Raw genomic sequence first — 26,732 nt, 5'->3', positions numbered from 1 at the left:
TGGCATTACAGCCACCTGCCTTCATCTCACTCCTGGCGTGTCCGCTCCCTTCCAAGAGGATGCAAAGATCAGGGAGTTCCTCTGGGCTCTCCCTATGAGGGCTGACATTGAAGGCCTACTCCTGACCGAGTCCTACCAACACAAGATGAAGGCGGTCTGCTCAGAAGTACAGCATCTCTCCGACCACATTACAACAGGAGAGTCTTCTGTGTTAGCCATAGAGAGGAGGAGGGTGTCAGGAGCAGAAACACACACCCCAGGCAGAACACTTGTGGCATTACAACTGCACCTAAAAGATCTTGAGGACAGGAGCCGAAGCAACAACCTGCGGCTCCATGGCCTCCCTGAAGCCACTGGATCAGAGGATCTGCGAGAAACGGCTGTTGCTATATTCCGTGTATTAGACACTGTCCCTCTGGAGCCGCTTGAGTTGAACCAAGTCCACAGGGTGCTGAGCCCTAAGTCAACCGATCCTAACAGACCTCGAGATGTCATCTGCCGTCTGCACCGGTATACCCACAAGAAGATGATTCTGATGAAGGCCTGGACAATGAGAACAACTGACTTTGACAGTGATGCCATTAAGATCTTGCCGGTTCTGTCCAAGGCGACCCTACAGCGCAGAGCCCTGCTGTGGCCTTTGCTGGACCAGCTGCAACAACTGGGCCATTTGTATCACTGGGAATTCCCCTTTTCTCTGACCGTCCACAAAGGGACATCTTCTTTCACACTACATCGCCCTGCAGTCCTTCCAGATTTGTTTGCCTTCCTTGAGATTCCACCCATCTCTGTACCTGACTGGTTTCAGCCGTTGCCGTTCCACACCCAGAGATCTGGCCTCCTGCCTACACAGCCAGGCCTACCTCCTCATTCAGCCAGATCGAGATGTGGATCCAGCGCCTATCAGTCGGCTTCTACACGTGAGTCGTGATCTTGCTCCTACGAGTATGAGAGCCTATTCGGGATTCCTCACATCTGGGTGAAGACACGCTTTCTGAGTTATGTGGATCGTGCTTGAGGCCACATGCTATGTACAAAAGGTTATGCCCTACTGGAGGACTTTGTACCTCAATTTTTACTGTGGACTCTGATCCAATCAGTCGAGGTCTACAACGTAGAAGACAGCAACTCTGGAACATTCTCTATACCCTGATCTCAAGTCGGTTCTTTTCACCTGCACTCCTTGAACCCGGAGGACTTTGTGCCTCAATGTTTTTTTCTCAGAACTGCAGCTTGGCCATGCCTACACTTGGATGTCATCTATGGGGCCTGTACATTATACATGTTGCCTCAGGGGATTTGCTCCTCTTTTTTCTTGTTCATTGCTGCAGTGTATGCTGGCTGTAGGACACTACAAAAGGAAACATCGTCTCTCCCACCAATACCAGCCTGAATATTTGAGGTTTACCAAAACTGTGTATAGTGCTCACTTGGGGACCTTTATACTTTTTATATTGTTTTGGGGGACTTGTCACCTTCCAGTGGCATGGACCTGCCCCTTGTTGTGTGGGGCGCATCCTATTGGGGCTTCAATTTCCCCAATACCTATATCCAGTTACAGCTTGTTTTTTTATTATGATGTGCTGTTAAGCAGCCCTACCTGATGATTCTCAACATGTGGTTGTTTACTTGGCACAGGGGAGGCTGCTGACTATATTTTACATTTTACATGGTTACCATCTACAGTTTTTTTTTTCTGTTAAAATTCTAGATTCTTCATTAATTATTGTTCCACTGGACTGCGACTTGGGCTCCAGGACCCCCCTTAATTGAGGGGGGGCAGGGACCCCGGGTTGGGGCTGGTTGTCTATAATTTTAATTGTTGCAAATTTTTACTTTTGCGCACTGGGACTCATTGCTGGAATTCCGGATTATGCTGGCCCATATGGACGGCGACTCCCACCCCCAGGAGAGGGTTATATGTATGGTCTCATCTACGTGGATTATTCAGGTTGCTAATTTGTAGTCCTGTGAGCCTCCAGATAATTGACCAAATCTGGTCTCCAAAATAGTATATCTTTGCAAATGATCAGCTGCTAACGTTACGCATGTCTCATAACCATGCAAAATAGTTAAACCAACTTTTACACACGCTGCGCTTATCAAAATAAAAAAAATAAGAAAATTTCCACTAAAATATTAATAAAGTGATATTGTGCTTAACATATACAAAATCGGGGGGGGGGGGGGCGTGACCGGATGTGAACGAAGCAGGACGTGTTCTCGGTGAGCTCCGCATCTCTCCTGCTAATACATTCGTTTTTTCTGGAGTAAATAGCCCGGTTTTCGGTACCTAGGTACCGGACAGTGTGGACCACATCCGGGTCATGAAAAAAGGAGCTGCAAAGGCTGGGAAGCAGGCTCAGAAGTGCCAACGCAGGACCCGCGCTGCACAAGGCCCTGACACGAGTCCCGCCGCCGCCATTTTGCCTATCGCCTATCCCTTCCTGTACTAAACAGGAGTGTGTACAAGCAAGGAGGATGGCGTCTTCTGCAGCCGTGGCTAACGAATCCGGATCAGATGATTTTCAGGTGGCCTCTCCGGTCCCAGAGACACCTCAGGATGCAATTACCAGACCTATATTGGAAGCAATAGCAGCCAGCAAAGCGGCGGTTATGGTGAGCATTGATCATCTTACTACTGAATGCACTTTGATTAGACATGACCTGGACAAGATTAGGGGCAGGCTTACAGTGGCTGAAGACAGAATTTCTGAAGTGGAGGATTTATCTCACTCCCAGGGAAATCACTTAACAGAATTGCATGCAATGGTGAAGTCGCTACAAAGCAGAGCAGATGATGCAGAAGACCGGCAGAGGAGGAATAATAATATAAGGGTGGTAGGCCTGCCAGAGGGTGCTGAGGGCTCTCAAACTACTTCTTTTGCAGAACTGTTTTTCAAGCAATTGCTCGATCTAGGAGAGCTACCCCCAACATATGTGGTAGAACGTGCCCATCGAGTGCCCACAGGCAGGCGCCCGTCAGGGAAGTACCCAAGACCTCTTCTTGTACGGTTTCTGAGCTTTAGAGATTGTGACAGAATCCTGGCTGCCTCAAGAAAACATCCTGAATTAAAGTTTGAGAATACTAAAGTGATGCTGTTTCCAGACTTTTCAGCTGAGACCCAGAGGAAAAGGCGCTCTTTTAATGAAGTGAGGAAGAGATTGAGAGAGAAAAATATACAATACAGTATGCTTTATCCCAGCAAGCTAAGGATTCAACATAATGGTGCAGTCAAATTCTTTGATACACCGAGTGAAGCCTGTGGTTGGATGGAGCGGAACATGTGAGGACTGCTGCAGTATGCCTGGGTATTTCAAGGTGCATCTATACACTGGAATGGAAGGGAAGAACAGCTCCTGCATATTTTTTCCTCTTTTTTATTTTTACGTGGATCTTCCTTTTTTCATTTTTTTATTTTCCCTTTTTTTTCCTTTTTTCTTCTCATTTTTTTCCCTTTTTTTTGTCCTGTACTCATATTTTTGAGTTGGTGCTGTATAACGGATGAGTCAGTCCGAGTGTTGTAGAATACTGGAGTCTGTGCCTGCAACATTGATACATTGACCATGAGATCTCTATTCACAGGGATACCACTGGGGGGCCCCGCATAACTGTGGTGTACAAACTTCAAATGCTTATAAGTGTGTACTCATGTAGGCTACAACCTTTTATTGTTTTTGGGGCTTCAAGGTATATGTTTTATTTTATATTCTCTTTTTTTATTTTACATTTTTTTTTTTCCGTTTTATGGGTTGTTGCATATTAGCTTCATGCTCCTTTTAATGCTTCAAGATGCGGAGTTCTGCAGAAGACACGGAAGGTAATACGATTTTGCTGGACACTCGCACAGAAGGTTAACTTTCTAAACGTAATTTACTCTTCCCTGTTTTTTTAAGTTGGGAAGTTGTTTCAGTGTGGGACTGAAAGCTACATACCGGAATCTGTTTTTGTTTTTTGTTCTCTGGTATAATGGCAGGAGGGTTTAGCTATTGTTTAAAGTTTTATACAAGGGTTACTCTTTGCTCAGTTCTCTGCTCTCGGTTGGTAATAAGGAGGCTCCTGGCCTCACAGTTCGCATATGCGGGTTACTGGAGGAGACTGATAGGCCTCTACAGGGCAATTGTGTTGAAGACAGATTATCGCTAATCCTATCAAACTGGTATCATGGAACGTCCGAGGCCTAAATAGTAAGTTTAAGAGGGCATCGGTGTTCCAGTATATCAAACAGGTTAGGCCGCATGTTGTTCTCTTGCAGGAGACACACCTAGACGGAAGCAGGATACTTGCCCTACGTAGGTCATGGATTCAGCGGGCTTTTCATGCCACATACTCCACCTACGCGAGGGGTGTGTCCATAAGTCTGTTCCATGCACGGTTCATCAAGTGATATCAGACCCGGGGGGAAGATACGTGGCCTTGGTATTAGATATCTGCTCCAGTAAAGTATTATTAGTGAATGTATACCTGCCGCCTCCTTTCAATGTACAATGTTTATATGATATGCTAGTTAAATTAGCGCCCCATGCTCATCTTCCAATGTTAATCATGGGGGACTTCAACGCCACCTTGGAGGCGTTGGACTCCTCGAATGTGGGAAGATTTGGTTCGGTGGATCTTACATCCTGGGTAACAATGGCAGGTCTTACTGAGATATGGAGGGCGAAAAACCCCACTGCCAGGTGTTTCTCACATATATCAGACACACCGCTCTTCAGCAAGGATAGACCTTGCATTTGGTAGTCCGGTAATGCTGTCTTACATGAAGGAGGTTGAGTACCTTGCGGGGGGGGGGGGGGTCTGTCCGATCATAACCCACTTTCTGTCTCTCTGGCTCTTCCCTCAGGGGGAGGGACAGGGGGGTGGAAACTTTCGCCAGGCTGGCTACAAAATGATCGGATCACTACTCTACTGGGGGACTCGATTACTAATTCTTGGAAATCAAATGAGGGATCTGCGGACCCTTCAATGGTGTGGGATGCATTTAAGGCGGTAGTCAGAGGGGATAATATTTCTGCCATAAAAAAAAGAAAGGGTTGAACAAAATGCTGAGGTTAAATTGTTACAAGACAAAGAAAAGAGAATGTGCAGAGAGCAATGCTAACTGTCCCACGGATTCTTCCTATGTGGCATTGTTGGAGGCTCAGAGGTTGCTAAACCTGCATTTCAATAATTTGGCACATACAGAGTCAAAGTATAAGACAGAATCACTGTTTATGGAGGGAGATAAAAATGGGAAGCTACTGGCCAGGAGAAGTTAAGGCGATCAAGGTGAGCAACATAGATGAAAGTCTAGCACTTTACGCGGACGATATGTTGCTGTTCCTGAGAGACCCAGGGGAATCACTAGTTGCTGCACTACGCATTATGAACGAGTTTTCTCAGTATTCTGGGTTAAAAGTTAATTGGGCTAAATCGTCTATTCTACCTATTAATAAAGGGGCGAGAGACGTGGCGGACCCGGATTTGCGGTTGAAGTGGGTATCTCAGTTCACATACTTGGGGATCAAAATTACAGCAGATGTGGTGGATTATATGTCACTTAACCTGTCACCTCTTCTGATATTTTTCAAGCAGAAGGCTCTAGCTTGGCAGAGACTCCCTTTGTCTCTTATAGGCCGGATTAACCTGCTGAAAATGAAAATTCTACCTGTCATATTATATTTTCTGAGAAATGCTCCCATTTGGATCCCCAAGTCCTTTTTTAAAAAATTGGATAGTCTCACTAGTTCTTTTCTTTGGGCTCCTAAACAGCCAAGAATAGGACTGAAAGTATTACAAGAACCATGGGGTGGGGGTGGTTTGGCCCTTCCAGATTGGAGGAAATACTACATAGCTGGACAAATGGTGGTAGTGCATAGGTGGCTGATATCGGATGCTGGGGACTCCGCAACAGTCCTGGAAGCCGCACATCTAGGCTCCTATGAGTCTCTGCGGATGGCCATTCATAGAGGAACCAAAATGAATCTTCCCCTTACAGACTCAATGAAGGCCACGATTAAGGCATGGGGGAAAGCGGTCGGAATGGCTTGTCCTGGTTATCAGGGTCTCTCCCCATCCACCTCTCTGTGGATGAACCCTAGACTGTCACATTTTTATTCATTTCACAATCCTATGGGTTGGGCAACTAGGGATATAAAAACTCTTAAAGACATTACTATGATAGGGGAATTGCTGACGTTTAACCAGCTTAAAGCCAGGTATGACTTACCTAACAATTACTTTTTCAGGTATATCCAATTAAGACATGCGTTTAACTCGCAATTTAAAAATATGACGGTGGAATCATTTCCCTCAGATTTAGAAAACCTGTTATCCACAGAAGACCTTCCCAAGACGCTTTCAGCCTCTTATAAGGAGTTGTTTGAGATAACGCCAAAGGCAGTAAATAAATGTAGCGAGCATTGGGAAGCTGAGGTACCTCATGTTCAAGGCGAGGATCGGGATGATATGTGGCCGCACCCTTTTCAACACTTAATAGCAGCTAGAGATAAATTAATTCATTTCAAATTCTTGCACAGGATATATTATACACCAGCTAGGCTGGCTTCTATTTACCCAACGGTGCAAGCGGAATGTTGGAGGTGCTCCTTTGCTCCAGCGGTGGCTGAACATATTTTTTCGAGCTGCCCTCAGATCAAACAGTATTGGTCTGGGGTCACTTCCCGTATCTCGGAGGTTTTGATGACTCCGATCCCTATGATGGTAAAGGTGTGTCTCTTGGGTTTGGTTGAGGAAGTGGTCTCTACACGTGCGCATAGAACTCTCCTCACTATACTCTTGTTCTATGGAAGGAAGGCTATTCTGTTGCAGTGGCGTAGACCAGGGGCACCCACTCTGTGCTTCTGGAAGAGATTGGTTAATGCTATGATGCCTTATTATAAGGTGACGTATCTATCCAGAGGTTGCGGAAAAAAATTTGATAGAGTTTGGCAGTCTTGGTTCAACTCTGAGCTAACGGTGGGATAAGAACACTTATGGGAGTCTGATAAACATGAAATCCTTTTAAATAAGAATAAAGCCTTGCACAAAATTTTGGTCTTGAACTGTGGGGGGTAAGGCAGGTACAAGCTGATCATTCCATCTTGAATGGAGGGAGGGAGAACTGAGCAATGGGGGTAGAGTTATGGGAGGGAGGGGGGGGGGAATTTTTGTTGCAATTACTATGGTTAGTTAGATACTGTTAGTCAGACAGTAGGCATCTTGGCCATGTTGGCCTATTCTAGCTCAAACGCAGAGCTAGATATACTCTGTTTTGCTGTATGTGTTGTTTAAGAAAAACAAAAATAATAAAAAGAAATTTATAAAAAAAACATATACAAAATCTATTAATACTATACTATACGTTAATGTGCAATAGATTTCAATAAATGAATAAATAGGTAAAAGTGCTCCAATAAGCCTATGTATTGCAAATACTCCACAAAGCTTATGCAATTTTCAAACATTAATAGATAACTCAACACAAACATCCATGCGATTTAGTGTTGCATCCAAGCATATCAGTACTGCATCTATGCAATATGGTGTTAGTGCAATGTTCGAACAATAAAAAGTTAAAAAATACAAAAAAACGCATCCATGCGATTTGGTGCTACATCCATGTGATTCTATGCAATTCAGTGCTGTGTTGCTGTGCAATGATCAAATTAACAGTCCACAGATCTTCCACAATCCATTCATGTGTTATGGTGAAAACAAACTAAAGTGCTGTGCGCTCATACAAGTGCTCCCCCCCAAGGTGATAGCCCCTCACCTTAGGGCGTGCAACCTTGCAATTAAGCTTGGTCAGGATGCGCCTTAGAACCTCTCTGGGTTCGATGTTATATGCAGGGTCCTGGATAGATTTGCACTGGTGCCTCTGTTCCTCACAGCAGTCCCGTTTGTACCTCAATATATCAACACAAAAAGGACTTCATGGTGCAGTATGTACTAAATTTATTAAAATCATAAACAAATCCCGCAATGGGTACTCACAGTAACAAGGCGCTTAAGGGCGCCACACTAAAACAGCAGAGACGAACGGGCAACAGCGGCTGGTATGGGGTGGCGTGCTAATCTGTCCCAACAGGTTGTATGTATAACGTTCCGTCCTGTCCCCTTCCCCAAAGTGTGGCACCCTTAAGCGCCTTGTTACTGTGAGTACCCATTGCGGGATTTGTTTATGATTTTAATAAATTTAGTACATACTGCACCATGAAGTCCTTTTTGTGTTGATATATTGAGGTACAAACGGGACTGCTGTGAGGAACAGAGGCACCAGTGCAAATCTATCCAGGACCCTGCATATAACATCGAACCCAGAGAGGTTCTAAGGCGCATTCTGACCAAGCTTAATTGCAAGGTCGCACGCCCTAAGGTGAGGGGCTATCACCTGGGGGGAGCACTTGTATGAGCGCACAGCACTTTAGTTTGTTTTCACCATAACACATGAATGGATTGTGGAAGATCTGTGGACTGTTAATTTGATCATTGCACAGCAACACAGCACTGAATTGCATAGAATCACATGGATGCAACACCAAATCACGTGGATGCGTTTTTTTTGTATTTTTTAACTTTTTATTGTTTGAACATTGCACTAACACCATATTGCATAAATGCAGCACTGATATGCTTGGATGCAACACTAAATCGCATGGATGTTTGTGTTGAATTATCTATTAATGTTTGAAAATTGCACAAGCTTTGTGGAATATTTGCAATACACAGGCTTATTGGAGCACTTTTACCTATTTACTCATTTATTGAAATTTATTGCACATTAACGTATAGTATTAATAGATTTTGTAAATGTTAAGCACAATATCACTTTATTAATATTTTAGTGGAAATTTATTATTTTTTTATTTTGATAAGCACAGCGTGTGTACAATGTGGATTATTCAGGTATTCCTAAATATGGGTACTCATTGATATTTCACCTTCAGTTCTGTTATTTATGTGAAAATTCTCATTTACTTTTTACTTTACTCATGTACTCTTATGTATAGGTCATTGATTGTAAAATATTCCCCATGCTGCCAGGGGGAAGGGGAGCAGTCTTCGGACATTCTTAGCCACTTCCTCCTTAGGCTTGCGCGCACATAGGTGGAAGCTTGTGAGTGTGAGTGTCTTTACCCTAGTTCTTTACCTACCTACAGGAGCCGCAAGATTTTCCTGTCACTTCCACCCTCTCGCTAGGGACCCCCCCATATCCCCTTCTGCTTTCCAGTCTCCTTTTTCTCATCCCATTCCTCTCTCATCCCCCCCCCCCCCCCCCAACCAGCCGGTGAATAGGATGGAAGCCTTGAATGCTAGGGGACTTAACATGCCTGGAAAATGTAGGATGCTCCTTCAAGAGCTGAAGCGCTTACATTTTGATAAGGCGTTCATTCAGTAAACCCACTTCAAAGAGGGGAAGGCCCCAATTCTCAGAAACAGTTTTTACCCCTTTGCATATCATGCATTTAACAGGGCGTCCAAATATAGAGGTGTTTCCATCTTGGTCTCTAATCGAGTCCCTTGGAACCTACTTGATTCGAGAGCAGACGAGGAGGGTTGCTTCCTGTTCCCTAAGGGCACGATTGGTGGTATTAACCACTTCAGCTCCGGAAGGTTTGCTCCCTTTCCTGACCAGGCCATTTTTTTGCGATGCAGCACTGCGTTGTTTTAACTTACAATTTCTCGGTCATGCGACACTGTACCCATATAAAATTGATGTTTATTTTTCCCCATTAATAGAGCTTTCTTTTGGTGGTATTTGATCACCTCTGCAGTTTTTATTTTTTGCGCTAGAAACAAAGAATGACCGACAATTAAAAAAATATATATATTTTTACTTTCTGCTCTAAAACACATCCAAAATTTCTGCATCAAATTTAGGCCAATGTGTATTCTGCTACATATTTTTGGTAAAAAAAAAAAAAATCCCTGTAAGCGTATATTGATTGTTTTGCGCAAAATGTTATAGCGTCTACAAACAATGGAATATTTGTATTTATTTATTTTTTATTTTTACTAGTAATGGCAGCGATCAGCAACTTATAGCGGGACTGCAATGTTGCCTGGGACAAATCGGACACCTGACACTTCCGGGACCAGTGACACTACTATAGTGATCAGTGCTAAAAATATGCACGGTCACTGTACTAATGAAACTGGCAAAGGGGTTAACATCAGGGGAGATCAAAGGGTTAAATGTATGCCTAGGGAGTGCTTGCTAACTGTGGGGGAGGTGCTTTTACTAGTGGGAGACATGGATCGGTGTTCCTGTTTCACAGGAACACAGGATCCATGTCTTCTGTACTTGCTAAATGACAGTCTGCCTTGTTTACATAGGCCGACTGTCATTTTGTCAGAGTACCGAACGATCGGCATCCTCGGGACCCGCTGGTGGTGTGCGCTCACTCCCAAAACCCGTAAGTGCAGGATCACGTATATATACACAATTCTGCACAGAGTGGCCGCCCTGTAGCAGTAAATCTGCTTTGGGATGGTCGTAAAGAGGGTAAAGTGACTCTAGCCATGTTATATGCTCCTAACTATAATCAGGACCACTTCCTTTGTTACACGATTGACACTCTTATGGCATTTGCTGAGGGCAAACTCCTCTTGGGCAGGGAATTTCAATCTACCCCTAGACCCTAAGGTAGACACCACACCACAAGTTCCAATTTACTGATATATGGCATCTGTTCCATCCTGATGAAAGGGACTATACCCTATACTCTACCCTACATACAGTGGGGACAGAAAGTATTCAGACCCCCTTCAATTTTTCACTCTTTGTTATATTGCAGCCATTTGCTAAAATCATTTAAAGCGGAGTTCCACACAAAAATGGAACTTCCGCTTTTCGGAACCCTCCCCCCCTCCGGTGTCACATTTGGCACCTTTCAGGGGGGAGGGGGGTGCAGATACCTGTCTAAGACAGGTATTTGCACCCACTTCTGGCATAGACTCCCATGGGAGTCCATGCCTCTTCCTGTCCCTCCGCGCTGTCTCCTGGGAAACACACAGCTCCCAGGAGAGAGCGGGAACCACTTGGGACGCGCAGTAGGGAACCGGGAAGTGAAGCCGCAACGCTTCACTTCCTGATTCCCTCATCTAGGATGGCGGCGGCAGCTGCCGAGAACCAAGCGGGTTCTCGGCGTCGCCTGCCGACATCGCTGGACCCTGGGACAGGTAAGTGGCAATGTATTAAAAGTCAGCAGCTGCAGTATTTGTAGCTGCTGGCTTTTAATATTTTTTTTTTAGCTGATGTAGGTGGACCCCCGCTTTAAGTTAATTTTTTTTCCTCATTAATGTACACACAGCACCCCATATTGACAGAAAAACACAGAATTGTTGACATTTTTGCAGATTTATTAAAAAAGAAAAACTGAAATATCACATGGTCCTAAGTATTCAGACCCTTTGCTCAGTATTTAGTAGAAGCACCATTTTGATCTAATACAGCCATGAGTCTTTTTTGGGAAAGATGCAACAAGTTTTTCACACCTGGATTTGGGGATCCTCTGCCATTCCTCCTTGCAGATCCTCTCTAGTTTTGTCAGTTTGGATGGTAAACGTTGGTGGACAGCCATTTTTAGGTCTCTCCAGAGATGCTCAATTGGGTTTAAGTCAGGGCTCTGGCTGGGCCATTCAAGAACAGTCACGGAGTGGTTGTGAAGCCACTCCTTCGTTATTTTAGCTGTGTGCTTAGGGTCATTGTCTTGTTGGAAGGCAAACCTTCGGCCCAGTCTGAGGTCCTGAGCACTCTGGAGAAGGTTTTCATCCAGGATATCCCTGTACTTGGCCGCATTCATCTTTCCCTCAATTACAACCAGCCATCCTGTCCCTGCAGCTGAAAAACACCTCCACAGCATGATGCTGCCACCACCATGCTTCACTCTCGGGACTGTATTGGACAGGTGATGAGCAGTGCCTGGTTTTCTCCACACATACCGCTTAGAATTAAGGCCAACAAGTTCTATCTTGGTCTCATCAAACCAGAGAATCTTATTTCTCACCATCTTGGAGTCCTTCAGGTGTTTTTTAGTAAACTCCATGCGGGCTTTCATGTGTCTTGCACTGAGGAGAGGCTTCCGTTGGGCCACTCTGCCATAAAGCCCCGACTGGTGGAGGGCTGCAGGGATGGTTGACTTTCTACAACTTTCTCCCATCTCCCGATTGCATCTCTGGAACTCAGCCACAGTGATCTTTGGGTTCTTCTTTTCCTCTCTCACCAAGGCTCTTCTCCCCCGATAGCTCAGTTTGGCCAGACGGCCAGCTCTAGGAATGGTTCTGGTCATCCCAAACGTCTTCCATTTAAGGATTATGGAGGCCATTGTGCTCTTAGGAACCTTAAGTGCAGCAGAAATTTTTTTGTAACCTTGGCCAGATCTGTGCCTTGCCACAATTCTGTCTCTGAGCTCTTCAGGCAGTTCCTTTGACCTCATGATTCTCATTTGCTCTGACATGCACTGTGAGCTGTAAGGTCTTATATTGACAGGTGTGTGGCTTTCCTAATCAAGTCCAATCAGTATAATCAAACACAGCTGGACTCAAATGAAGGTGTAGAACCATCTCAAGGATGATCAGAAGAAATTGACAACACCTGAGTTAAATATATGAGTGTCACAGCAAAGGGTCTGAATACTTAGGACCATGTGATATTTCAGTTTTTCTTTTTTAATAAATCTGCAAAAATGTCAACAATTCTGTTTTTCTGTCAATATGGGGTGATGTGTGTATATTGAGGAAAAAAATGAACTTAAATGATTTTAGCAAATGGCTGCAATATAACAAAGAGTGAAAACTTTAAGGGGGGGTCTGAATACTTTCCATCCCCACTGTATAGTGTACTCATCGACCTGTTCATTCCCCATTGCATGCTACCTGCGCTAATAGCTGTAGATATCAGAGACATCACATTGTCTGTTACATTAAACCTTTCTTTGACTGAACACACCTCCCCAAACACCTGCATTGGTGACTCAAAGAGAGCCTACTTCATGACACTACAGTAGTTGAGGATGTGACCAAAGAGCTCCAGTTCTATTTTCAAATGAACTTCACCCAAAATAGTGACCCAGGGATAGTGCGGGAAGCACATAAAACCATGATTTGGGGGGTGCTTATTAAACATGGTTCAAGAATCAAACAAGACTGTGAAGCCGAACTGACTAAATTACCACCGGACATGCACAAGTTAAGAGACCTGACACAAATAGAACCCTGCTACATCAGTAGAGAAAGAACTTTTAAGGCTGCGCTGACAAGTTACTTCCTTTCTCCAGTACAAGGTCAAGGCGGCATTACAGTCTTGCCAGAAATATTACCATGAATTGGGAGAGAAGTGTGGCCGACTGACTCTGTATAACCTTAGTACTAGTTCAATGGCCCGAAGGCTAGATTTCTTCTTTGGGTCTTACAGATTTGATTCGTGAGGATCTGGAGGCACCCATCACTCTTGAAGAACTGCAATTGGCCATAGGCTCATCCAAGCATGGCGAAGCACAAGGCCCAGCTGGCTTCACACTTAGATATTACCAACTTTTTCTGCCCCAACCAGGTACGCATATAGTACAGACGTTTAACTCTCTAGAATGTGAGACCTCATTCCATCTGGACACCTTAAAAGCACACATTTCGGTTATACCCAAAGAGGGCAAAGATCTCCTGGCATGTAGTAGCTACCGCCCTATTTTTTTTATTAAACATAGTCCTGAAGTTGTTCACGAAAATTCTCATCACTTCCATTCAACCGCACCTGACTAAATTAGAGAGATTTCAACTAATATAAATCTGCCCTCCAAAAATATAATTCCAGCCTCCTCTCTGCCAAGCAGACCTATTTTACCACTCTCATTAGCAACTTAGCATCCCGTCCCCGTCAACTCTTCTCCACCTTCAACTCTCTACTTCGTCCTCCACCGCCTCCACCCGCTAACTCACTCACTGCCCAGGATATCGCCAATCACTTCAAACAGAAGATTGATACAATTCGCGCGGAGATCTCTACTGTTCCGATACCCTCCACACTTTACACTCCATGCCCACAGGCACAATCATTACTTTCCTCTTTCAACCCCACCACTACAGACGAAGTTGCTAAACTACTTGCTAATGTCCACCTTACCACCTGCCCTCTGGATCCCGTTCCCTCACAAATGCTACGTTCACCCTCTGGCCCTATGCTACACTCTCTAACCCACATCTTCAATCTCTTCCTCTCTTCTGGCATCTTCCCCAACTCTCTAAAACATTCACTTGTCAAACCCATACTTAAAAAGCCCTCACTGGACCCATCCAATCTTGACAACCTACGCCCCATCTCCTTGCTCCCCTTCTTATCCAAACTCCTCGAACGTCTAGTCTACAACCGACTGAGCGTCCACCTTGCTGATAATAACCTTCTTGATCCCCTTCAGTCTGGATTTCGACCTCAACACTCCACAGAAACTGCTCTCCTAAAACTAACAAATGATCTACTAACGGCCAAAACCAATCCACACTATTCTGTACTCCTACTCCTGGACCTCTCTGCTGCCTTTGATACGGTTGACCACCCCCTCCTCCTCAAAAAACTACACGCCTTTGGTCTCCGTGACTGTACACCACGCTGGTTCTCTTCCTACTTATCCAACCGCACCTTTAGTGTTTCTTTCAACTCTACTTCCTCCTCTCCTATTCCTATCTCTGTTGGGGTCCCCCAGGGTTCTGTTCTTGGACCTCTCTTATTTTCAATCTACACTGCCTCCCTGGGTCAACTGATAGCCTCCCATGGCTTCCAATACCACCTCTACGTTGACGACACCCAAATCTATTTCTCTACCCCTCAGCTCACTTCCTCTGTTTCCTCACGTATCACTAATTTACTATAAGATATATCAGTCTGGATGTCACACCACTTCCTCAAACTCAATCTATCCAAAACCGAACTTATAATTTTTCCTCCCCCATATGCCCCTTCCCCTGATCTCTCTGTCAAAATAGATGGTACAACTATAAGCCCATCCCCACATGTCAAGGTTCTAGGTGTAGTCCTAGACTCTGAACTCTCCTTCAAGCAACACATCCAATCACTGTTCAAATCCTGCCGCCTCAACCTCCACAGCATCTCTAAAATACACCCCTTTCTAACCAATGACACAACAAAGCTTTTAATTCACTCGCTGGTCATCTCTCGCCTCGACTACTGCAACTCCTTTCTCATTGGCTTACCTCTACATAGTCTATCACCTCTTCAATCCATCATGAATGCCACTGCCAGACTCATCCACCTTACCAATCGCTCTGTGTCTGCCACTCCTCTCTGTCATTCCCTCCACTGGCTTCCGCTCAGCCAAAGAATTAAATTCAAAATTCTAACAACTACGTACAAAGCCATCCACAATTTCCCCAGCTACATCACTAGCCTAGTCTCTAAATACCAACCTAGTCGTTCTCTTCATTCCTCTCAAGACCTCCTGCTCTCTAGCTCCCTCGTCACCTCCTCCCATGCTCGCCTCCAGGACTTTTCCAAAGCCTCTCCAATCCTATGGAATGCCCTACCCCAAACTGTCCGCTTATCTCCTACTCTATTAGCTTTTAGACGATCCCTGTAAAACCTTCTCTTCAGAGAAGCCTATCTTACCCACACTTAACAACTGTATTTTCATTCCCCCCCCCCCCCCCCCCTATCAGCTCATCCCCCACAGTTATTACCTTTTGTTTCCACTTGACCCTCCCTTCTACATTGATCCCTCCTGTATTGATTTGTATTGTAAGTGTACTGTCTGCCTCATGTTGTAAAGCGCTGCACAAACTGTTGGCGCTATATAAATCCTGTATAATAATAATAATTAATCCATCTTGACCAAGTCGGCTTTATACCGACCCGTGAAGTCCGAACCAATACTATTAAAGCTCTGAACTTAATCCACTTGGCCAACCTCTCCAACACACCCTCCGTGTTTCTGGGAAAAGATGCCGAAAAAGCATTTGACCGCGTCAATTGGTCTTTCAGCTTTGCAGTTTTGCACCATATGAGACTGGTGACAGGATGGTCGGGTGGATTTTGAGTGTACATTCGAACCCGACAGCACAAATTAAGGCTAATGGTCTTCTGTTGGAACCCCTACCTAACTCTAATGGCACCCGACAGGGGTGTCCTCTCTCACCCTTCCTCTTCGCTCTTTCACTAGAGCCATTTCTTTGCAGGGCCAGACAAAACCTAGACATCTGTGGCTTTTTTCACATACCAATCCAGTTATTTCTCTACCTAACCTTCTCAGCAAACTTTACCAGTATCGTTTCCTTCTCCAATTTAAAAATAACCTGTCCAAATCGGAAGCAATGGGTGTATCCATGTCCACATTCCAAATTGACATCTTAAGAGTCAATTTTAACTTTAAGTGGACCACTTTGGCCCTCAAATATCTGAGCACATATATTCCACCATGACTGAATCAAGCCTACGCGCTGAATTACCTTTGCTTTGTAAAGTATGGACTTTGCTTTCTAAATGGCATCAGGGTCTCTTCTCCTGGTTTGGTAGGTACAGTATCATTAAAATGTCCATCTTGCCCAAATTTTCATATCTTTTGCAATCATTGTCAATTCATATACCCTCTGAATTTTTCAAGCAAACTAACGCCCTACTAGTTCATTTTATTTGGACCCACAGGAGACCCAGACTATGATGACGCCTCCTGACTTTGCCTAAACACCACGGTGGCATCTTGGTACCAGATATACAGAAATATTACCAGGCAGCCCATATGGGGAGACTTATTGACTGGTGTAGACATGCTGAATTTAAACCGTGGCCACAGCTTTAGCAATCTCAAAGCACAGTTCCTTTGCGCCGCGTGGCCTGGTGCTTTGCAGACCCCTACCCGGCTCTTAAAATGCACCCGACCCTGGGACGCACCTTGAGTATATGTTCTCAGATATGCTCTACCACCTCGTTATCTGTTCACTCCCCCTTTTCCTATTGTGGAAAACCCTTGCTTCCCTCCTGGACTGCAAGGGGGACTATTTTGCGCACTTCTAGACTCCGAATGTTACCAAGCCTCTTATTTCATAGGATCCGCCCAATGGCTGTCGATATCGGCGCTGACTTTGCTGACGGATCGCAACCATCTTGAACTCTGGAGTGCCTTGCAGCTCTGATATTTCTTGAATTCCTTCTCACCCCCTAACAATTTCCGATGGCAGTTGACTACCATTGAACAACTTTGTGAGAGGACGGTGTACGCTCAGCTGATTGCTCCACTGGTTGACTATGCTCCCCCCTTCATACAAAATTGGTAACTGACACTAAATAGAACTTTTTCCAGGCTCAGCGTAGGTGGATTGTTTGTTTTGCTTTAAAATCATAATCCGTACACGTGCTCAAATCGAATTTTAAAATCCTTACTGAATAGTACCGCACGCCATCAGTGCTTCACAAGTACTTCCCCCACAACCCCAGACAGTTGCTGGAGATGCCAGGAAGAAAAGGGGACTTTGCTGCACATTTTTTGATCCTGCCCAAAATTGGAGCACTTTTCGAAGGAGGTACACCGTATTTCTCAAAAGATCACCAATTACAACCTCCCAGACGACCCTGCTTTTTTTTCTCCTACATGTCTTGGATATTCCCGAGAAAACGTACAAATCACTTCTACGCCACCTCTTCATTGCTGCCAAATCATGCATTGATGTGATGGAGAGACGCACGAGCTCCCTCTATCTCCTTCTGGCTTTCGAAAGTTGAGGAAGTGAACAAGATGGAAAACCTGCTACTTTGTGCTCAAAACAGACATGAAGCTTACTCCAAAACATATGTCCATTGGAACAGGTTCACATTCTCAGAAGAGGGGAAGGTTCTCTTTGCTTCCTGAGTGCACTAAGACACTGTATACTAATGCCCCTCCTTCGGGGTTATACACCCCTCCACCGGCAACCCCCCCAAAGCGCAAATGTAAACATACCCTTACTGTTCTGAGTCCCCTATAAAGTTGCGTTCACATGGATGTGCAGCAGTTTACCCACACTGCAGGTGCAGTGCAGTACGAGGTGGTGTCAAAAAGTTTTGAGACTAGTTTTGTAACATGCAAACAGATGGCAGAACAAGGCTGCACACACAGTCACATGAAGCCCCGACCTTCATAAGTCAGTGTGCCAAAAGGCATCGTCCTGTGTACATCGGGAGCTGTGCAAATGGTGCTATTCTGACCATGTGCATTACCATGTCTGCTTTTTCATCATGGACAGCAAGTTAGAACAAAGAGCAAACGTGAAATTCTGCAATAAACTGGGCAAATCTGCCACAGAGATGTTTGACATGATACCGCACGTTTATGGCGATGTTGCAGGGAGTCATATAAGTTGTTTTGAGTGACACCGGCGACTGTTCGACGATCATCATGCACAAGTTGCCAAATGGTGTCGACATTTTTGGGGGTTGAGCTTGTTAAAGGTCTTCCTAATCAGTCGTCGCTCCGGTGATGTTCTTCCGCTCTTAAAGCATGTGTGCCACTCAAAACATCGCAAATGACTCATTGTAGCAGAATTTTACATTTGCTCTTTGTTTTAACTTGCTGTCCACGATGAAATATCAGACAGCTCCTGATGTACACAGGACGATGTATTTTGGCACACTGACTTATGAAGGTCGGAGCTCTCTGTGACTGTGCACGCAGCCTTGCGCTGCCATCTATTGGCGTGTTACAAAACTAGTCTCAAAACTTTTTGATATCACCATGTACATTGTTTTTTTTCATTCTATTGGTTTAACTAGATAAACTTATGTCTTTTTTTCAGCCAGGCTAACTATGTAACTATGTACACCTTCGGTTTTCCTGCGGGTTAATTACCCTTTGCCATAGGCTTCTATTAGTTCTTGCGGGTGTGGTGTGCTTTCTGAAAGCGTACCAAAACTCCTGCATTCAGAAGTTTTGGTACACTTTCAGAAAGCACACCTAAGCCGCAGGCTAAAATAGAAGTTTATGGCTCACTGCAGCCAACCCGCAGGAAAGCCACAGGTGCACTGCGCTGCACACGCGTCGCGGGTAAACCGCAGTGCATCAGTGTGAAACCACTGACCCCTTTTTTTTTTTAGAAATGGTAATATGCTCATTGCAAAATCATGTGATGTTTAATAAACTGAACTTTTTATCTTCCAGCTTCTGCTGGCATCGCTAGTCTGCTTGAAAGGTCCCAGGCGAAGTGCACTTGGTATCACTCCTCCTGGGACAGGAGCCAGCACTATAGAGGAAGCATCAGCTAATGCGGTGCCCTCTGTGGCCACTTTCTTCCTCCACAGCCAGCGCCAGCTTCATGTACTCTGATTCTCTGAGATGGCGGGTCGGCAACCCGTGATCTGGGCTTACTGGCCCGCCATCTCAGAGCATGAGGTCGCGGTCCACATCAGGCTCTGTGGGCCACGGATTGAGCACTCCTGCCGCAGCAGGAACTTTTCCGTCAAAAGCTGTATCTGCAGAAGACTGGACATATACAGTACCTGGTAGAATTTTGAAAAAGAATTAACAGAGAACCAGGTGGCAGTTTTATACAGCTGGGCTACTGAGGCCTGGTGCCGAGATGCCCAGGAAACAGACAATGAAGAAAGATTTTCTTTGAATACTTTGAAGCAGGGCATAAGGATGGCAAGACTATGTCCCTATTGAGGGGAAAGGCTAATACCACCTTAGGAAGAAAGGTTAGTTTTGGGCAAACAACAACGTTGTCTTTGTGAAGTAGGAACATCAGACAGACGTGCTATCAACCAAGAAGGATACTTTGCATCTAAGGGAATATAACTGATGGATTCAAAGGGTTGTTTCTGCAGAGTAGAGAGAAATAAGTTCAGATCCCAAGGAAGCACAGGGTGCTGCAATGGGGGCTTAGGTCTGATACACCTTAAAGAAAAGTTTCTACAAGGGTGAGCGAAACCAGGGGTCTTTGAAAGAAAATGGACAGAGATGAGATCTCTACTTTCAGAGTGCTTAAGGACAAGTTCTGGTCAATCCTGAATTGCAAAAAGGCCAGAATGTGAGGCACAGGGTAATATATAGGATTGAAATGTCTGTGTTCACAACAGGCAAAGAGAGATTTCCAGGTACAATTGTATATTTTCTTGGAAGTGGTCTTTCTTGTTTTTTGCAAGGTAAGCATAACAGACTCATAAAACCCTCTATCTTTTAAGACCTGGGTATCAACAGTCATGCTGTTTTATTCCATCCTGCTTCACAGTGTCTGGCTTTAACCCTTTCATGAATAAGCCTATTTTTGAAATTTGGTGTTTACAAGTTAAAATCCATATTTTTTGCTAGAAAATGACTTAGAACCCCCAAACATTATATATATATTTTTTAGCAGAGAATCTAGAGAATAAAATGGCGATTGTTGCAATATTTTTTATCACACGGTATTTGTGCAGCGGTGTTTTAAAAACGCAAATTTTTGGAAAAGTGACACTTTCGTGAATTTTAAAAAATCCAAACAGTAAAGTTACCCCAATTTTTTTGTATAATGTGAAAGATGATGCTACGCCGAGTAAATAGATACCAAACATGTCACCCTTTATAATTGCACGCACTCGTGGAATGGCGACGAACTACGGTACCTATGAATTTCCATAGGCGACGCTTTAAAAATGTTTTATGGTTACCAGGTTTGAGCTACAGAGGAGGTCTAGGGCTAGAATTATTGCTCTCGCTCTGACGATCGCGGCGATACCTCACATGTGTGGTTTGAACACCGTTTACATATGCGGGCGCGACTTCCGTATGCGTTTTCTTCGCTGCGCGAGCTCGCGGGGACAGGGGCACTTTAAAAAAATTTTTTTTTTTTTATTTATTTTATTTATTTTTGTACTTTATAAATTGTGTTTAAAAAAATTTTTTTTTTTTTTTACTTTTATTGCTGTCACAAGCAATGTAAACATCCCTTGTGACAGTAATAGGTGGTGACAGGTACTCTTTATGGAGGGATGGGGGGTCTAAAAGACCCCCCATCCCTCCTTTACACTTCAAAGTATTCAGATCGCCGAAAACGGCGATTCTGAATACTGTGTACTTTTTTAAATTCGGCGCCATTGGCAGCAGAGTAAACGGGAAGTGACGTCATGACGTCGCTTCCGCGTTTACAACGAGAAGGCTGGAACGAAGCCGCTCGCAGCTTCGTTCCAGCCCGCCCCCAGCCGCCGAAGGCAGCCGAATGGACACCGGGCCTCCCGATCGCACGGGAGGCCCGGTAACAGCGGCGGGAGGCGGCGGGAGGGGGGGGATGTCTCTTCCCACTCCTCCGGTATAACAACCGAGCGGCTTTTAGCCGCATCGGTTGTTATACACGGGTAGCCGATCGCCCGCTGTACATAACGGTACCAGGATGATGCCTGCAGCTGCGGGCATCATCCCGGTATAACCCCAGAAAGCCGAGTACGCATATCTGCGTACGGTCGGCGGGAAGGGGTTAAGGGCCTTGATATAGCAGATCTGACCTGTTAGGAAGAGGCCAGGAGTCATCTGCTAGAAGTCTGTATTAGTATGTCTGTGTGCCAGGTTCTTCTGGGCCAGTTCAGTGCAATGAGAATCATTATTTTGCTCCATCATTAATATAATCCTTATTTGCTCTATCTTTTTGAGCAAAGCAAAACTTGCACTGGAGGTAAGGTGTAGATTAGCCTAAACTGACTCTGAGAAATGGCATCCGTGACTAGCACTTAAGGAGCATTGGTCCTGGCAACAAACAGAGGCAGTTCGTTGTTGAATCGGAAAGCTAGGATGTCTGCATCTGGAATCCTCCATTTTTGATATGTCAGATTGAAGATATCTGGGTGAACAACCCATTCTCTTTGATCTAGGTGGTGTTGGCTGAGGTAGTCTGCCTTCCAGTATTCTAGTCCTGGGATGTGAACCACAGAGATCACTGGACAGTGAGTTTCCTTCCATAAAATGGTCTGGTTGGCTTCCTTCAAGGCTGCAGGAATCCTGGTGCCCCCTTAGTGGTTGATGTGAGCCACAACCATGGCATTGTCTGACTGCACCCTGACTGGGCGTCCCTGCAGGAGGGGGCAGAGCCATCCAAACTGCTGTGAGCTCCAGGATGTCGATGGGGAGCTTGGCTTCCACAGGTGACCTTCTTCCCTGGACCATGAGGAACTGGAACTTTTCTACCCAGCCTGAAAGACTGGCATCCAGTAATAGAGAAAGACTTTCCTGTTGGGGCTGAGCTTAAGATCCAACAAGATAGGGAATTACCTTTTTTGGCTGGACAGAAGTATGGGTAGGTCGAGTAAAGGAGCATGCATGTTCCAGATCGACAAGATGTTCTGTTGGAGAGTTAATTAATTAAATTGGATGAAGGATACAAAGGGAGGCTCAGAGGAGGCTACCATGAGGCCCAGGACTCCCATGGAGAATCTCATTATGGGATCTCTTTGGTCTCACTTCTCGAACCTGGGCTCTGAGAGAAAGTTTTTTGTTTTTCTGTAAGGAAAATCTTTGTTTGGGATGCATCCAGGACCAGACCCAAGTATTCCAGGAAAAGAAAAGATCATTTTAAACTGAGCACCTCACTGAAAGCCTGGAGCATATGAATTGCCCTGTTGACCTTTAGCAAAAAGGGTGCCCCTTCATTGGCAAGAGGGCTTTGAGGAAGACTTGCTGAGCTTTGTGGCCCAAGTCTTGTGCCGAAAGGATGGGCTGAACTTGAAGATGAAACCTGGGTAAAGCGGTTAGGTGGTCTGCATACTCAGGATGCAGATTACTAGGAGGGGAATCTTCAGCTGTGGAAGTAAAACCTTCCCCTCATGTGAAATATTTGATAGATTGTTAAAGTGCTTCTCCATATAGATGTTTTCCTTGAAAAGACACACAAAAGGCAGAGTGGAAGGTATTTGCTGTAATTGCTCTCTTAAAGCATGATCTTGAAAAAACAGGGTCATGTTGGTTGTCCACTGCCCTTATCCAGTTAGCTACAGTTTAACATACAGAAATTGCAGCAAAGAGCTAGATGCAGGGCTGGGCCTGCAAGAGTAAAAAGAGCCTCAACAGCATGTCAAACTTTCTATCTGCAGAATCTTTCAAAGAAGGAACATCTTCAATAGATAAAGGGAGATGTTTGTTTATAACCGATAGACCACATGAATACGCCACTTATTTGTGAACTCTTTTTCCACTGAATAGTGTTAGGCAAAGATTTTTGAGGAGAAAAAATCCTGTCTGGGGTGATAAAGTCATCATCGATTGCACATTCTACCTGTTCACAAACTAGGCATATCTCTAAGGATTTTGAAGGCACCTTTGTACCCAAAAGGTGAGATGAAGGAAAGTCAAGCTTCACAAAGCCAAGACTTTTGCGGATGGGAGCAATGAGCTTTTCCATGTTAGGAAGCATATTGCATAAAGCTACCTCTTCAATATAGCGACATCTTGAGAAGAAAAATCTTCTGTAGTTTCCACCAATACTGCCTTAGTGTCCTTTTCATCCCCATCTGTGTCTGCCTTGTCTAAGGCATGCATTACAAAATACAACTCAGATAGGGAAATCCAAGTAGAAGAGGTGTGGCATAGAAGAGACTGCTGTATTAACACCATGTGTGCAACAGATTGTGACATAGATGCAGAGAATTATGCTTCTGTCAAACAGGCCGCTTGCTACGTGCCTGAAATGGAGCTAGAATGGGATACAGAGATTGGCGTTAGTGCAGAAACCTTTTCTGGGGCACATCATCACTCTGAGATTGCGTGTTAAGTGGGCCATGTTCCCCTGCTGCTTTGCAATTACTCCCTTTTGCCTGGTACCCTGCCATAGCTACATGTGGGTATTACCCTGTAGGGTATTCATGTACTAGGGTGCAGAATATAGACTAAACATGTCCAGGAGATGAGTGCAGCAATCTAGGTGTAAACCAACCTGTAGCAAAATCCTGTGGCAAAAAGGCAAGAGGACGTACCTAAGTACCTTACCGTTTATGAGCTGTAGGAGGAAAAGACGGCAAAATGTGTGACCTGTGATGTCAGACCTGGTTATCCACCTGAGACTAAACTCTGAGTGGTTGAGTTTTAGCACCCAATTTGAAAAGTTTACACTGTAGTGAATACAATTCAAATAGTGTCTGGTCTTTGAGAGTACAGTGTAGAAGCATACAGGGTGATTATGGCTTACCTGTCCATGATGCTGGACTACATTTAAAGTCCAGGCTTCGCCCATCTCAGTGGGCATACAACCTAGAGGGTTTTCAGGGACTGGGTTTCATAGCGACCGACCACAACACTTGATTTGTATAGCACCCTGAACCTAACTACACACGTTGCACTAATTGCCAAGGTGAGTGCCCTTTCGGGATCCAGTGCACAGAGCAACGTTACAGGCTGTGCCTGTAAAAGGACAATCTGGACCTAAACACTGGAGTTTTCTGCCACACATAGCACTTTGCTTTTAGGGCAAAAAGTTCAATTTTGGTCTCATCTGACAGAGCACCATCTTCCACGTTTCCTGTGTCCCCCGCATGGCTTCTCACAAACTGAAAATAGGACCTTCTTATGGCTTTCTTTCATCAATGGCTTTCTTCTTGCCACTCTTCCATAAAGGCTAGATTTGTGGAGAGCATTTTCGGATGATGGATTGAACAGTGCTCCGTGAGATTGGAATATTTTTTTTATAACCTAACCATGCTTTAAACTTCCCCACAACTTTATCCCTGACCTGTCTGGTGTGTCCCTTGGCCTTCATGATGCTGTTTGTTCACTAAGGTTCTCCAACAAACCTCTGAGGGCTTCACAGTATTTATACTAAAATTAAATTACACACAGGTGGACTCTATTTGCTAATTACGTGACTTCTGAAGTCAATTGGTGCCACTAGATTTTAGTTAGGGGTATCAGAGTGAAGGGGGCTGAATACAAACACATGCCACACTTTTTAGACATTCATTTGTAAAAGATTTTGAAAATCATGTATAATTTTCCTTCCACTTCACAATTATGTGCCACTTTGTGTTGGTCTATCAAATAAAATCCCAATAAAATACATTTACATTTTTGGTTGTAACATGACAAGTTGTGGAAAATTTTAAGGGGTATGAATACTTTTTGAAGGCACTGTACCTGTAGGAGCATGAGCCTACTTTTTTCTGGGGGAGAAGAAAACCTGTGATCACCTCAATGTATTTATCCAAGAAGGAACCAAACAGGCATTTGAGCCAACGAATCCTCAACTTTTTTGTTTTGAGATGGTGCTGACAAGGCCACCCACAAGCAATCGGTGGAAATTTGAGCACTGTGTGGTCTGATTTAGAATACATGGAAAGCATCAAGATGGTATTCTAATAGTATTATAGCAAAGCATCAGCTATAACTTGTCATAACTATTTACACATTGTAATATATAAACAAAGCTTACCCTAATGCCAGGACCATCTGGAAGTGCATCAGATACCATGTTGTATGTGGAGTTCTCACTGGTTAGATTAGTGGTCCGCATTCTACCTGTCTCAGCACTCATCTCAGATCTGGGTAAAAAAGGAAATACAGGGATTACATAGCAGCATAAACTGTACCATATTTAAAAAAAATTGAATATCAAACTCACCTTAGCAGTCCACTTTCCTGCAGGATCTGTCCAGTCACTGTGTGCAAAAGTATGAGAAGACATTCATTCTCACTATGAAACAAAAAAAGGGGGGGGGGGGGCAGAGAGATCTTAACATGTAAATTGATTTCTGTACTGCAGTCCATTTTACACAGAATACATAAGGCCTTGTAATTATGACATATTTCTGTATATTAGCTTTAAAGATTGTAATATACTGGTGTTTTTCTAGATCATCTAATTTGCATAGAGGCAGTGGCATTTACACGTTGTTTCAAATATGTTTAAAGCATATGTATAGCAAAAATGTTTTATTATTTATTTCAGTCTTTGCCCCATTCTTAAGATTGCCCATTACTTCCTTTCCCACATACACAGTAGAAAGTGACAAAAATCCTCAATAAAAAGAAGGGGAATTTCTTATTAGATGGTTGTCATGGAAACAGGTGTAAAAATGTATTCTTTATTACTAATGACTTGTAAATAACACGCTCCTCACATTTAGACCCTAAAAATTTTACAATCATCCAAGAAACAGAACAGCTGTTTTAAGCACAAGACTGTCTGACAATTCTCTGCAACACGTCATTAAAATGTTTGTAAAGCCTGAAAGTTTTTTTATCTTCATGCAGTCTATGCTTGAAGGTAAAATACCTTCAGTGTGCAGCAGCCCCCTCAGCCCCATAATACTTACCTAAGCCCGATTCCAATCCAGCGGTGTGCACGAGAGCTGGGGCTCCCCTGGATCTCTCCCTTCTGACTGGCTGAGATGCAGGAGCCGTTGGCTCTGTCCACGTGCCTTAGTCGGTGAGAAATGCCTACCAACTGCATTTCCTTTCTCTCTTTTCCGATACCAAACAGACAGAATTATTTCTGTGTGAAAGCCTTCTGAAAAAGAGGCTGCCCTATTTCAGGTGCATTGTATTGATAGTAGACCCTGCAGTTCGTGCAACCAGGCAGGTCAGGGATAGGGCTCTACAATTATACTGAGGCACCAATTTACTTCAGTGTTATCGCTCACAACAATTTAGTATCTGTTTTGCATTTAATAGCTATCCTTGGGTTGTTACTCCATGTGGTTCTTATAAAGCATTCCATATAATTGAAAAAAAAGAATCACTCAATAAGTGGAAAACTACACATAGTTACATAGTTGTGTTTTTTTTCAACCTACTGTAAGTCCATCTAGTTCAACCAAAAAAAA

General features: G+C 44.2%; 1 protein-coding gene across 5 annotated transcripts in view; it reads right to left on the bottom strand.

The window, feature by feature from the left end:
• The window catches only part of PLEKHA6 (pleckstrin homology domain containing A6), a 1,624,617-nt gene that overhangs the window by 1,256,121 nt on the left and 341,764 nt on the right, over positions 1-26,732 (bottom strand). For all 5 annotated transcript variants that reach the window (XM_073615840.1, XM_073615839.1, XM_073615838.1 and 2 more), the window contains 2 exons: positions 25,529-25,600; positions 25,340-25,448 (listed from right to left, as the gene is read on the bottom strand). In XM_073615840.1, coding sequence (XP_073471941.1) covers positions 25,340-25,441 — 102 coding nt within the window. In that variant the 5' untranslated portion in view covers positions 25,442-25,448; positions 25,529-25,600. The remainder of the gene's footprint in view (positions 1-25,339; positions 25,449-25,528; positions 25,601-26,732) is intronic.

The sequence above is a fragment of the Aquarana catesbeiana genome, linkage group LG02 (assembly GCF_042186555.1).
Source record: "Aquarana catesbeiana isolate 2022-GZ linkage group LG02, ASM4218655v1, whole genome shotgun sequence".
NCBI lineage: Eukaryota > Metazoa > Chordata > Amphibia > Anura > Ranidae > Aquarana > Aquarana catesbeiana.
The sequence above is the reverse complement of the archived record's forward strand: the minus strand, read 5'-3'. Positions and strand labels throughout refer to the sequence as shown.